The sequence below is a fragment of the Bos indicus x Bos taurus genome, chromosome 15, assembly GCF_003369695.1.
Source record: "Bos indicus x Bos taurus breed Angus x Brahman F1 hybrid chromosome 15, Bos_hybrid_MaternalHap_v2.0, whole genome shotgun sequence".
NCBI lineage: Eukaryota > Metazoa > Chordata > Mammalia > Artiodactyla > Bovidae > Bos > Bos indicus x Bos taurus.
In genome coordinates this window covers 78,961,794-78,977,136 of record NC_040090.1, presented here as the reverse complement: position 1 = coordinate 78,977,136, position 15,343 = coordinate 78,961,794, and the positions used below count along the sequence as shown (strand labels likewise).

Below are 15,343 nucleotides of genomic sequence, written 5' to 3'. Positions count from 1 at the left end.
GCTCCAAAATCACTGCAGATGGTGACTGTAGCCGGGAAATTAAAAGACGCTTACTCCTTGGAAGAAAAGTTATGACCAATCAAGACAGCATATTATAAAGCAGAGATATTACTCTGCCCTCAAAGGTCCGTCTAGTCAAAGCTATGGTTTTTCCAGTAGTCACTATGGACATGAGAGCTGGACTATAAAGACAGCTGAGTGCTGAAGAACTGATGCTTTTGAACATCAATGGTGGTGTTGGAAAAGACTCTTGATAGTCACTTGGACAGCAAGGAGATCCAGCCAGTCCATCCAAAAGGAAATCAGTCCTAAATATTCATTGGAAGGGCTGATGCTGAAGCTGAAACTCCATTACTCTGGCCACCTGATGCGAAGAACTGACTCATTAGAAAAGACCCTGATGCTGGGAAAGATGGAAGGCAGGAGGAGGAGGGGAGGACAGATTATGAGATGGTTGGATGGTATCACTGACCCAACGGACATGAATTTGAGTAAACTCCGGAAGTTGGTGATGGACAAGGAAGCCCAGCATGCTGCATGCAGTCCATGGGTCGCAAACAGTCGGACACGACTGAGGAACTGAACTAAACTGAACTGAGATTATCATATGGTTTTATCATTCAATTTGTTAATATGGTATATCACAAGGATTGATTTGTATATATTGAAGAATCCTCACATCCCTGAAATAAACTCAACTTGATCATGGTGTATGAGCTTTTTAAGATGTTGTTGAATTCTGTTTCCAAAAATTTTGTTGAGGGTTTTTGCATCTATGTTCATCAGTGATATTGGCCTGTAGTTTTCTCTTTGCCTGGTTTGGGTATCAGGGTGATGGTGGCCTCATAGAATGAGTTCGGAAGTGTTCTTTCCTCTGCAATTTTTTGAAAGAATTTTATAAGGATAGGCATTAGCTCTTCTCTAAATATTTTAAGGAATTCACCTGTGAAGCCATTTGGTCCTCGACTTTTGTTTTTTGAGAGATATTTGATCACAACTTCAATTTCAGTGCTTGTAATTGGGTTGTTCATAGTTACCATTTCTTCCTGGTTCAGTCTGGAAAGATTGAATTTTTCTAAGAATCTAACCATTTCTTCCAGGTTATCCATTTTATTGCCATATAGTTGTTCATAATAGTCTCTTATATTCCTTTGTATTTCTGCATTGTCTATTGTAACCTCTCCTTTTTCATTTCTAATTATGTTGATTTAATTCTTTTTTTCTGGAAGAGTCTAGCTAAAGGTTTGTCAATTTTGTTTATCCTCTCAAAGAACCAGCTTTTAGTTTTATTAATCTTTACTATTGTTTCTTTCATTTCTTTTTTCACTCTGATTTTTATGATTTCTTTCCTTCTGCTAATTTTGGCCGTTTTTTGTCCTTTTTTCCAGTGGTTTTAGGCATAAGGTTAGACTGACTATTCAATGTTTCTCTTGTTTCTTGAGTTAGGATTGTATTGCTATAACCTTCCCTCTTAGAACTGCTTTTGCTGTAACCTTGAAAGAAAAGCTATGGCCAGCCTAAACAGCATATTAAAAAGCAGAAACATTACTTTGCTAACAAAGGTCCATCTAGTCAAAGCTATGATCTTTCCAGTAGTCATGAATGAATCTGAGAGTTGGACTATAAAAAAAGCTGAGCACCGAAGAACTGATGCTTTTGAACTGTGGATCTTGAGAGTCCCTTGGACTGCAAGGTCAAACCAGTACATCCTAAACGAAATCAGTTCTGAATAGGCATTGGAAGGACTGATGCTGAAGCTGAAGCTCCAATACTTTGGCCACCTGATGCAAAGAACTGACTCCTTGGAAAAGACCCTGATGCTGGGAAAGATTAAAGGCGGGAGAAGGGAACAACAGAGGATGAGATGTTTAGATGTGATCACTGATTCGATGGACATGAGTTTGAGCAGGCTACAGGAGTTCGTGATGGACAGGGAAGCCTAGCGTGCTGCAGTCCACGGGCTCACAATGAGACGGACACAACTGAGTGACAGAACTGAATTGATAGGTTTTGAGTTGTCCTGTTTTCAATTTGTTGATTTCCCTTTTAATTTCTTCAGTAATCTGCTTATTATTTAGAAACACATTGTTTAATCTCCATGTCTTTGTGTTTCTTACAGTTTTTTTTCTTGTAATTGATATCTAGTCTCATAGCATTGTGGTAGGAGAAGATGCCTGATATGATTTCAATTTTCTTAAATTTACTGAGGTTTGACTTGTGACCCATGATGTGGTCTATCTGGGAGAATGTTCCATGGGCACTTGAGAAGAAAGTGCATTCTCCTACATTTGGATGGAATGTCCTAAAGATAACAATGAGATCCATCTCATCTAATGTATAATTTAATACTTAATGTTTCCTTATTAATTTTCTGTTTTGATGATCTGTCGATTGGTATGAGTGGAGTGTTAATGTCTCCTACTATTATTGTGTTACTGTCAATTTCTCCTTTTATGTCTGTTAGTGTTTGTCCTATGTACTGAGGTGCTCCTATGTTGGGTGCATAGATACTTACATTGTTGTATCTTCCTCTTGAATTGATCCCTTGATCATTTTGTGGTCCTTCATTATCTCTTGAAATATTCTTTAAGTTCTACTTTGTCTGATCTGAGGACTGCTACTCCAGCTTTCTTTTGCTTCCCATTTGCATGGAATAACTTTTTCCATCCCCTCACTTTCAGTCTATATGTGTCTTTAAGTCTGAAGTGGGTTTCTTGTAGACAGTATAAATATGGGTCTTGTTTTTGTATCTATTCAGCCAGTGTTTTTAGGTTGGAGCATTTAATCCATTTACATTTAAAGTAATTACTGATATGTATGTTCCTACTGCCATTTTCTTGTTTGGTTTTTGCTTTTGTAGATCTTTTTCTTCTATTTCCTGACTATATAAGTCCCTTTAATACTTGTTGTAAAGCTGATTTAGTAGTATTGAATTCTCTTAACTTTTCCTTGTCTGAAAAGCTTTCAATTTCTCCATCAATTTTGAATGAGATCCTTGCCAGGTGCAGTAATCTTGGTTGTAGATTTTTTCCCTTTCAGTACTTTAAATATACCCTGCCATTCCCTTATGGCCTACAGAGTTTCTCCTGAATGATTAGCTGTTAAATGTATGGAGTTTCCCTTGTATGTTACTTGTTGCTTTTCCCTTGCTGCTTTTAATAGTCTTTGTGTTTAGTCTTTGTTAATTTAATTAGTTTGTGTCTCGGTATGTTTCTCCTTGGGGACATACAGTTTATACTGTAGGGGACTCTTTGCATCTCTTAGACTTGATTGACTATTTCCTTTTCCATGTTGGGAAAACTTTCAACTATATTCTCTTTGAAAATTTTCTCATACCCTTTATTTTTCTCTTCTTCTCCTGGGACCCCTATAATTCAAATATTGGTGCATTTGATATTGTCCCAGACGTCTCTGAGACCATCCTCAGTTCTTTTCGTTCTTTTTATTCTGCTCTTCAGAAGTTATTTCCACCATTTTACCTACCAGTTCACTGATTTGTTCTTGTGCTTCAGATATTCTGCTATTGATTCCTTCTAGAGTATTTTTAATTTCAGTAATTTTGTTGTTTGTCTCTGTATGTTTACTCTTTAATCCTTCTAGGCCTTTGTTAATTGATTCTTGCATTTTCTCCATTCTGTTTTCAAGGTTTTTGATCATCTTTACCATCATTATTCTGAATTCTTTTTCAGGTAGTTTGCCTATTTCCTCTTCATTTACTTGAACATCTGTGCTTCCAGTTTGTTCCTTCAGTTGTGCAGTATTTTTCTGCCTTTTCAGGTTTTTTTTAATTGGAGGCTAATTAATTTACAATATTGTAGTGGTTTTTGCCATACATTAACATGAATCAGCCATGGGTGTATATGTGTTCCCCATCCTGAACCCCCCTCCCACCTCCCTCCCCATCCCATCCCTCTGGGTCATTCATCCCAGTGCACCAGCCCTGAGCACCCTGTCTCACACATCAAACCTGGACTGGTGATCTGTTTCACATATGATAATACACATGTTTCAATGCTATTCTCTAAGATCATCCCACCCTCGCCTTCTCCCACAGAGTTCAAAAGACTGTTCTATACATCTGTGTCTCATTTGCTTTCTCTCATATAGGGTTATTGCTACCATCTTTCTAAATTCCATATATATGCATTAGTATACTGTACTGGTGTTTTTCTTTCTGACTTACTTCACTCTGTATAATAGGCTCAAGTTTCATCCACCTCATTAGAACTGATTCAAATGTATTCTTTTTTTTAAACTTATTGTGTTTGAGGTCTCCTTTTCCCAGGCTTCAAAGTTCAATTCTTTCTTCCTTTTGGTTTCTGCCCTCCTTAGGTTGGTCTGGTGGTTTGTGTATGCTTCATTATACAGTGAGATTTGTGCTGAGTTTGTTTTTTCCCCTCTGATGGGCAGGGCTGAGTGTGGTGGTAATCTTGTCTGCTGATGACTGGGCTTGTATTTTTGTCTTGTTTTTGTTTGCACAGGGTGTTACTGGTGGTTGGTCTTATATTCAAGTCGTTTCCTTTGTGGGAATTTTTAATATTTGATACTCCCTAGGGTTAGGAGTTCTCTGGTAGTCTAGGTCTTGGAGTCAGTGCTCCCACTCTAAAGGCTCAGAGCTTGGTCTCTGGCTGGCTGTCTTCTTCCCGCTGATCCTCACTCACTTCCTCAGGGTTTGAGGTGTGTGTGTGGCTGGCTACAGGAAGGTCTGACACGCTTGGGCTCTTTGGCTCTTCTGGATTTCTCCTGGCAGCCAGACTTGGATTCTTCAGCTCCGGACTGGTGGTTTATGATCAAGGACACAATCCAGGAAGAGACGGCCAAGTGGAAAAGACGTACAGGGCAGGGTGTATGAAAGTCCCACTTCTGTCCAGGATACCAGCCTCCCTCCACTGCCACATACTCAAGGGAGCTGCTCACCAAACACCACCCCCAATTATTGTCTAAAATGTTAATAACACCATAAAATACCATAAACCAGTTCAAAGAAGAAAATAAATAGGTATGTACCTATGTACTTATACAGATGGTCCCCAACTTACAATGGCTTTACTTATGATTTTCCATGTTTACAACAGGGAAAAAGTGATATGCATTCAGTAAAAACCATATTTTGAATTTTGATCTTTTCCTAGACTAGTGACATGTGGTATGATACCATCCTGTGATGCTGGGCAGCAGCAGTTGAGTGGAAGCAAACTGCAGCTCTTAGGCAGCCACACAATCACCAGGGTAAACAAGCGATATACTTAAAACCACACTGTCTTTCACTTTCTGCATAGTAGTTGAGAAATTACACACTATTCAACACTTTATTATAAAGTGAACTTTGTGTTAGATGATTTTGCCCAACAGTAGGCTAACATTCTGAGCACTTTGAAACAGACTGTATGAAGTCATGATATTTGATAGGTTAGAGGAGGTAAATGCATTTTCAACTTAGGATATTTTCAACTTATGATGAGTTTATCTGGCTGTAATCCCATCATAATTCAAAGAAAATCTGTATATAAATGTATTCATGCATGCTCAGTGGTGGTTGTGTCTGACTGTTTGCGACCCCATGCACTGTGGCCCGCCAGGCTCCTCTGTGGGATTTTTCAGGAAGAAATACTGGAGTGGGTTGCCCTTTCCTCCTCCAAGGGATCTTCCTCATTCAGGGATGGAACCCTCATCTCCCACATCTCCTGCACTGGCAGGCAGATTCTCTATCACTGAAGCACCTGAGAAGTCCATACAAAACAGAGTGTGAGCCTTCTCAATCTATAACTTTATTCACATTTGACAGGCCAAAGTGCACATGTGGAAGCAGCAGATTTCAAAATACGCAGTCATTCTCAGAAGTGATAGTGGCAGTGAGAGAGAAAGACTTAGGAGCTTCCTACTCTACCTGGAGCATGTCAGTTTGCTCTGTTTTATTAAATATTGTGCTTTTAAGTATAATTTCTTTTGAGAAAGAATCCCACCACTTAGTCTTATTAAACAGTGGTTTAAGAGAATCAAATAATAATACATAGTATTTTTGCTTCATAATTTTTAATTCTCTTTCTCAAAAAAAAAAAAAAAAAAAAGAGTCCTTCGTATGAACTCAAATTGGTCCACTTTTTTTTAACTTTTTATTTTATATTGGGATATAGCCAATTAACAATGCTGTGATGGTTTCAGGTGAACAGTGAAATGATTCAGACATATATATAGATATATCCATCCTCCCTCAAACTCTACTCCCATCAAGGCTGAAAATTAGTCTACTTTTAAGACAGGTACTGCAGCCAACGTTGCTATTTATTACTTGTTTCCAAGTGCACTTTACATTGATCATCTCATTTAGTCACATTTAACATCCCTCTGAAGAACCATTTCACTATAATACTGTCGTTCAGTCACTAAGTCATATCTGACTCTTCTGAGACTCCACGGACTGTAGCCCACTAGGCTCCCCTGTCCACAGGATATCCCCAGCAAGAATACTGGAGTGGGTTTCCATTTCCTTCACCAGAGGTTCTTCCCAATCCAGGCATCCAACTAGCTTCTCCTGCATTGGCAGGCAGTTTCTTTACCACTGAGTCACCAGGGAGGCCAAATATAAATGTATTGTTATTGTATTAAATGCATAACTTCAAAATGCTATACCCAGGTCTTCCCGGGTGGCACTAGTAGTAAAGAACCCACCTGCCAATGCAGGTAGAGGTAAGAGATGCAGGTTCGACCCCTGAGTTGGGAAGATCCCCTGGAAGAGGTCATGGTAACCCACTCCAGTATTCTTGGCTGGAGAATCCCACGGACAGAGGAGCCTGGCAGACCACCTCCATTGGGTGGCACAGAGTCAGACACGATTGAAGCAACTTATTAGAACGCATGCATGCACACACTCAGGATCAATGATAATTTAAAAAAAATGTTGACTAAACATAGGCTTTAAATGTGTACTACCTCTTTGGTGAATTCCAGACGTGACTTCAAGTTCAGATTTCCACCAAGACCCCTTATGAGATTAATAATAAATTGATCATGATCTCTGCATCCATGTAGATGTGACAATCCATTCATCACAGTTCCAACCAAACTTGTTTCTACCACATAGTCATTCTGTTGATTAAATCCATATTACAGACAAAGGGAAAATATTAACAAGTAAATTAGCACCATACACAGATTGTTTACTCATCTTTTCAAGGATCATATTTAAATTTATCCCACTACTCAAGTTGTAGAAAGTTTAGATTTCAACTTATACATAAACATTGAATATAAAAAGTAATAATAAAAATACAATTGTGTATTTTTAGCCGTGAGTCCTCAAATAGATACATAGTTTGTTTACTTCCTAAACCTGAAAAAAAAATTTTTTTAAAGGTAAATCAATGAACATCAGTCTAAATATAACAGTTCCTCATTTCCTCTTGATAATTAAAAAAGAAGCTAGACACCTCAACTAGAGAGTAGCCCCTGCTCAACACAACTAGACAAGGCCCATACACAGCAACACACAGCACAGACAAAAATAAAAATAAATTAACTAATTTTTTTAAAAAGAAGCTAGAGGCAAAGGCTAGATTAATGGTTCTGGACCAAAAAACGTTGGTAAAGGCAGGCTTAAAAACAATTTGGAGCTTTTCCTCTATACAGAATTTTAAAATGAAACTTTTGGACTCAGGTGGTATAGATTATTAAGATCCGTGGGCCTCTGGGGCCCAATGTAGTTAACAGGGAAAACCAGTTATGGTTAGAATCTGTATGTAGTGTTAGGCAGCTTTTTTTTAAAGAGAGAATTAAACAGAGAATTAAACTGAATTGGGGAAGGCGATGGCACCCCACTCCAGTGCTCTTGCCTGGAAAATCCCATGGATGGAGGAGCCTGGTGGGCTGCAGTCCATGGGGTCTCCAAGAGTCGGACACGACTAAGCGACTTCCCTTTCACTTTTCACTTTCATGCATTGGAGAAGGAAATGGCAACCCACTCCAGTGTTCTTGCCTGGAGTATCCCAGGGACGGGGAAGCCTGGTGGGCTGCCATCTATGGGATCACACAGAGTCAGACACAACTGATGTGACTTAGCAGCAGCAACAGCATCTTGTTTTAATGGAAGTCAACTCTAAGAGACATACTATGCTATGTTAAGTCACTTCTGTCATGTCCAACTCTTTGCAACCCCATGGACTGTAACCTTCCAGGCTCCTCTGTCAATGGGATTTTCCAGGCAAGAATACTAGAGTGGGTTGCCATTTCCTTCCCCAGAAGTCTAATAGAGGAAATGGTTAATTCACTGTGGTAGAAGTTATACAGCAGAAAAAGAGACTGTTTTGAGAAAGGATAACTCAGGTTGGGGACTCAAGATGTTCTTAAGGAAGATGACAATTGCTAACATTTGAAGAGTGAGACCTATCTGGCATACTTAGAACTCAGCATATGCAATGGTAAGCAATGGGCACACTTAAGGAATTAAAAGAAGCATATTCCTGAACAAACAAAGGCAGAGTGATTCAAGACAGAGAGGCAGGCAAGGGCCAGAGTATGTGGAAATGCATAGGCCATGATAAGGAGTGCAAATTGTATCTTCAGTGCCTTTAAACTTTAAGAGAATAAAATGACTAAATTTACATTTTAAAAAATCTCTCTGCCTGAATAATAAATAATTTTTGAAGAACAGAAATAGGAAGGGAAAAGGGGGAAAAACAGAAGGAGATGGAGAGAAATCCAGCAGCTTAGGCCATACTGAGTTCTAAGCTTTAAAGGCAAGACAAAGGAAAAGGAAACCAACACATTTTCCTCTAGATTGTCTAATCTGCTAAATATAAGAAAGTAAAGCTCTACTTATAAATAAAATCAACACTTGACTAGAGCATTCATTATGGTGTATCTCTCAGAATCTGAACATGGTAAACAAAGCACAGAATAAAGAAAGAAGGAACACTCAACACATAAAATCTCAAACAAGAACAAGGACCTGAGGATAGAATCAGTATTTTCTACCTAAATTGTTGGTATCACTCTACGGCTTAAAAATATTTTTCTGTCATCATGTCTGTAGTCACAAATCCCAAATAGGGGAGAGTCAGAGAGTCAATATATTCTATGCAGTGCTACATCTCTCATTCTAACACCTAACAGCATGCAAGCTGAGGACTTCAAGGCATCTGCACTGGAAAGCATGGTTAGGTTTGTATGTTTTATACTCACAAAATAACAACACACCTACTGAAAAGGTGTTACAAACATAGGCATCAGTTATTTAAGCTCATATGTTCATTTTTCTAAGTTTTTTTTTTTTTTTTTTTTGATGTGGACCATTTTTAAAGTCTTTATTGAATTTGTTAAAATATTGCTTCTGTTTCATGTTTTTTGTTTTTTAGGCCATGAGGCATGTGGGATCTTACTTGGCTTCCCAAGCAGGAATCAAAAGTACACCCCTTGCACTAGAAGGTGAAGTCCCAACCACTGGACTGTCAGGGAAGTCGCAAGCTCGTATACTCTTATTCACCATGCTGTTATTACCAAACTTCACTTCTGGGGATACAATCAGGAGTACAACAGGCTTAATCTTTGCCCTCAAGGTGCTTGCAGTTGCATGAAAGCAATTATAGTTGAAAGACATAGTACACTGCTGCAGAAGCACAAGGAGGCCGACAGCTCAGTCAGACTGAGGGCTGGGGGGAGTGGCTCTTCCCTGAAGTCTCCAGGGAAACCTATCTCATTTGTGTCATTTTGCCCAAATCCCTAGTCCTCCACCATTCATCTTTACAAAGTCAGAAAAGAAAAAAGTTTAGAAAACTAAAGTGAAATTGCCATTTCTCTATATGATTTGACCAACTCTGAAGTATTGACCTCTAAATTAAGTTCACAATCACCTTTAAAAAAAACTCATTGCTATTTATTTTCTCTATTTTTATGTTTATTTTTTTATACAAGCAATGACATGAGAGAAATCAAAATCTGAAAAGATCCTGTAAGTACATGAATATTGTCTTCTTTGCATGCTAAACTTCTATTCATGCTTCAAATTCAAAATTGTATGTCATTTCCTTTAAAACTCTCCTGGAAGGCAGCAATTCTCTCTTCATCCTGTTATATTGTGATTATCTTTTTCCATGTCAGTTTCCTCTGTGACACAATCCCTTCTCAGTGAAAGGGACTGTCCTATTAATGTTCACCTGGCAAAGTTTCATCAAGGGCATCTATCTGATAAGCAATTAATTTTTGCCAGATAAACAAATGTTTCAATAATATTATAAATAATTCATCATGTTTCTCTACTTTAATACTGTCATTATATTTAGCATGATATATAGGCAGGTATTTGTTGACACAGTAAAATGGGGCAGAAAGACAAATCATTTTGCTAGTAAAACGTCAAATGGCATTGCAGTTTTCAAGATTTTTAGGTAAGTGTTGCAAGGTATCATGGATGGAAGAATTAAAGTATTTTAAGACTTAACACAATAAAAGTTATACCATGAAATACAGTGGGAGAGCAGTGAAGAAAGACACCTACCCTTCACTAAACCCCCGTATTCTGTCAGAACACTACTAAAAGGTGGTTAAATGTAAGCAACAGTCAGTTATCATACTTTTTGCCTACATAATTATGAATATTATAATTGTCTTACCTGTTTTAGAACCCATTGTAATGCCTTTTCAAAATAATCCCCAATCCAGTTTTCAAGATTATTCCTATATGTAGGTGGCTGATTCCTCAACCAAGATTTTATCAGAGAATTAAGATCTGTCTCTTCATCACTGAAACATATTAACAAACATTAAAAATTGTTTAGGAGTAAATCATAAATTTACTTTCAAAATAAATTTCTGCTCCAATAAACATTATTCTACATATGCACCTATCTGCTAGTATACAAGAGTTCATTTTAGTTACTTCTGTATACGTATGTGCGTATACACTACTTCTACTTATATAACACAAATAAGTGTGTGTACATATATAATGTCATTTTCTATAAAACAAACCAAATAAACCTCACCTCTATCGTAAGTATAAATTAAAGCAGAATTACACATCCACAAGTCAGCCACAAAGTGGTCTAAACCATTCCTACCCAAAGTGGGGTCTACAGAATCCCAAGTACCATTCTAGACCTAATGAAGCAAAATCTTTGCTTTAACAATATCCCTAGGTGACTCAAATGCACATTAGACAAGCTGCACTGCATCTTAATGCAGATCTTTAAAAATACTTTTTGTTTTTCTCTATCTCCAAAAAAGCTGACTACCTAAATTCCATGCCACTACTGAAACTTGAAAATCACGCTAAAGTAAAATCTAAATTTTTTAGCAAAGCACTTAATTATTTGAGTAACATCCAATGTTTGAAATTATACATAATATTGACATCTTATTCAAAATTACATGTTGCTGCTGCTGCTAAGTCACTTCAGTCATGTCTGACTGTGCAACCCCATAGATGGCAGCCCACCAGGCTCCCCCGTCCCGGGGATTCTCCAGGCAAGAACACTGGAGTGGGTTGCCATTTCCTTCTCCAATGCATGAAAGTGAAAAGTGAAAGTGAAGTTGCTCAGTCGTGTCCGACTCTTAGCGACCCCATGGACTGCAGCCTACCAGGCTCCTCTGTCCATGGGATTTTCCAGGCAAGAGTACTGGAGTGGGGTGCCATTGCCTTCTCCGAATTACATGTTACACATTTATAAAAATTATAGTAAAAACAACTTATAGACTAAGAATTTTAGAAGTTACAAGGGCCCACAATTCTGTCATTTCTCCTGTCCTCTACCAGTGTTTCACAGTAACACGAGTAAATACTGAGTCCTTGAATTTCTCCTCTCACATTTCTATCCAGTTTAATAAGGAAAAGAAATAAAAGATCAAAGGTAAATATGTAAATTACATTGGATACACTCAAAACAGACAAAGGAAAGCTGCTAAACTCTTTTCAACATAAAGTCTTTGCTGTCAATGGTGGTTTAGTGGCTAAGTCGTGTCTGACTCTTGCAAACCATGGACTGTAGCCCGCCAGGTTCCTCTGTCCATGGGATTTTCCAGACAAGAATACTGGAGTGGTTTGCCATTTCCTTCTCCAGGGGATCTGCCTGACTCTAGATCAAACCCAGGTCTCCTGCACTGCAGGCAACTTCTTTACCAACTGAGCTACTAGGGACAACTACTGTTGTCAACAGTATCTCCTTAGTACCTATGGCAACTACACGTCTTGGTTTGTCTAAGACAATCTTGATTTATATCAGTTATCCCAGCATAATAAATGGCATCCTCTTTCATTATTAAAAGGTCCTCATTTGGCCTACTGCAGAGCAAGTGCAAAATATCTGCTGAAGAAATGAATAAAACCTAAAAATCAAAGTTAATCAAAAATAAACTAAAAATAACAAGTATTTGTGTTTTACATGAACTCACAAATACTCATTATGTCTCTCACAAACAATAAGTGGTTCACCAACAATTTTCAAATCATCTACAGCAACGAGTCTTTTTTCTGATAAAAAGCAATGGCATTCTGCTGCTGCTGCTAAGTCGCTTCAGTTGTGTCTGACTCTGTGCGACCCCATAGATGGCAGCCCACCAGGCTCCCCTGTCCCTGGGATTCTCCAGGCAAGAACACTGGAGTGGGTTGCCATTTCCTTCTCCAATGCATGAAAGTGAAAAGTGAAAGGCAAGTCGCTCAGTCGTGTCCGACTCCTAGCGACCCCATGGACTGCAGCCTACCAGGCTCCTCCGCCCATGGGATTTTCCAGGCAAGAGTACTGGAGTGGGGTGCCATTGCCTTCTCCAAATGGCATTCTACTTAACCTTTATTACATTAACATTCTCGCTTATAATTGCTGTTATATTTATCTATCTCCTCTATGTAGACGTATGCTCTATAAAAATAAGCCCTGCAAAAATACAAGCCCTTCATAATTGTTAGTTTTACTCCTTTCTTGCTGACTCTCTTAAAATGCCTAAATTCGTACCATACATGTAACTGGCATTCAATAAATATTTTAAAATTTAATGATAAGCTTTCCTTTTATCCTATTTTTCTCACAGGATTATGAGGACACATGAATAAATGAGATAAACTGTGAGATACTGCTACAAAAGCTATAAACGCAATGCCAAACACGTGTACACCCGTGGCGGATTCATGTTGATGTATGGCAAAACCAATACAATATTGTAAAGTAATTAGCCTCTAATTAAAATAAATAAATTTAAATTAAAAAATAATAATTAATACCTCAAAATATTAATTGGGAGTTTGTGGCTAGTTTAATATAAATTCTTCCTACAATATTATCAAAGAAGTAAGCAATTAAATAATTTTGGAAATATTCTGGATCAATTTGATAACAAAAGTCATTTCAAATGATTCTAAAAGAGTAGAACATTGTAGACTGATAAATATCAAATTCTAAAACATAAATTCAAAAAGTAAACTTTTTAATAATTCATTCTGGGAAATGAAATTGGCTCAAATATGCCACTATGTTTACTACTGTTGATGAAATCTAAAATTAGTTTACTTTTGCTCTTCAAGTCTCTTCCAAATACACTCAAGAAGAAATGAAATATTAAATAAAGAGGTTTCCAATTTGTAAAATGAAAGATCAGGCCATTTAATAGGCCCTATTTAAACTTGTTCAATAAAATACAGTACGAGGAGTTGACAGCTGCACACACGCATCCACAGCTTAAACTACAGTGATTCCAAACTGCAGCCACACAGTTCTGCCAGGGAAAGAAAATAAAAAACAGGTGTTGCGTGTTCCCCAATTCACTTTTTCCTTCTCTTTTTAAACACTTAATGTTGTTTACAAAGACTACTAATGCCAGAACAGGGCCAGCCACAAACAGTCCTACACCTTCTCTGCCATATAAATACAGATTTTTGTTTACACAGTTTTATCCCAAGTCTGAAAACATCTGCTGCTATCTGCTACTGCTAAGGGCTACACCGTCTCAGCCTGGCCCTGGACCCACAGCTTGGCCACCTCCAGCCCACCTTGAGCCGGTCCTGGGCCTTCTCTCTGGGTGAGCTTGGTCTTCACCTTGAGGGAGGGGGACTCCAACCCAGCCTTCCTCACGGCCCACCCCCTCTCCTCCTTGTCGCTCTCCTCCTGTGCAGCATCGTCCTGCTTCTCAATTTTGTGCTGCGTGCTGCTGAAGACCGACCACCAGATGATGGGGTCTTCATATATCAGGACGTCCTGCCAGCTGAAGGTCTGCTGGTTCTGGCTCAACAACATCATGTCCTTCTCCAGGTTGTTGAGGCTGTGGTACTTATGGCTGCTGATGCATTCCTTTATCCTATTAAATCTTTAACCTATTTAAACCTAGGTTAGCTCTGCTGCTGCTGCTAAGTCGCTTCAGTCATGTCCGACTCTAAAAGTCTATAAATCTAAAATTCTATGATTAAAATATTGCTACTCAGCTTTAAATTATTAACCTCCAGCTTATAAGTAGTATGTTCACTTCTCTGAACTCATTCATAATATTTAAAGAAAAGTTATAGAAAAAAGAAAAACAAATATTAATACTTGCTGTTTCATTTATGCAAACAAAAAGTAATTATTTAGTAATTGTGATACCACTACTGCTGCTGCTGCTAAGTCGCTTCAGTCGTGTCCAACCCTGCGTGAACCCAGAGACGGCAGCCCACGAGGCTCCTCCGTCCCTGGGATTCTCCAGGCAAAAACACTGGAGTGGGTTGCCATTTCCTTCTCCAATGCATGCATGCATGCTAAGTGGCTTTAGTTGTGTCCAACTCTGTGCAACCCTATGGACAGCAGCCCACCAGGCTCCTCTGTCCATAGGATTCTCTAGGCAAGAATACTGGAGTGGGTTGCCATGTCCTTCTCCTGTGATACCACTATACTGCTGAAATAATTCAACTAAATAAACAGGAACTCTGAATGAATAAAAATGTAACAAAGAAGTTAATAAACAATGAAAAAAACAAATATTCACATGTTACTCATGTATCACTTATGTCACTTAGCTATGAAACCAAAATAATAATTGAAAATATTCTAACACAATGTATGCAAACGCACTTACCTAAGAAAGATCATTCCCATTCTAGATATTGTAGCTGGTGAGGCACAACTTAAATCGTGAGTTTCAAATAAGAAGTTAACATTTTGGCCAAACTGAATCCTTTCTCCACTGGGCATAGTGAGTAATCGATTATCATCCAGAACAGAATTCAGAGATTCTATCCATTCAGGATCAATATCACCATCACAGATTATCCATGAGCTAACATCTATTTTCAAACAAAAACGTAGACAGCAAAATAAACGTAAGGAGAATAATATTTAAAAATAAAGAATAAAATAATTATCTATTATTCTTTAGAAGCAATTTTCATATTATT

The 15,343-nt window shown here is 38.2% G+C and overlaps 1 protein-coding gene across 4 annotated transcripts in view; it reads right to left on the bottom strand.

Moving 5' to 3' along the window:
- Window positions 1-15,343, bottom strand: part of DYNC2H1 (dynein cytoplasmic 2 heavy chain 1) — a 393,951-nt gene that overhangs the window by 298,475 nt on the left and 80,133 nt on the right. For all 4 annotated transcript variants that reach the window (XM_027563956.1, XM_027563957.1, XM_027563958.1 and 1 more), the window contains 3 exons: window positions 15,025-15,232; window positions 10,605-10,734; window positions 6,931-7,086 (listed from right to left, as the gene is read on the bottom strand). In XM_027563956.1, the coding sequence (XP_027419757.1) occupies window positions 6,931-7,086; window positions 10,605-10,734; window positions 15,025-15,232 (494 nt within the window). The remainder of the gene's footprint in view (window positions 1-6,930; window positions 7,087-10,604; window positions 10,735-15,024; window positions 15,233-15,343) is intronic.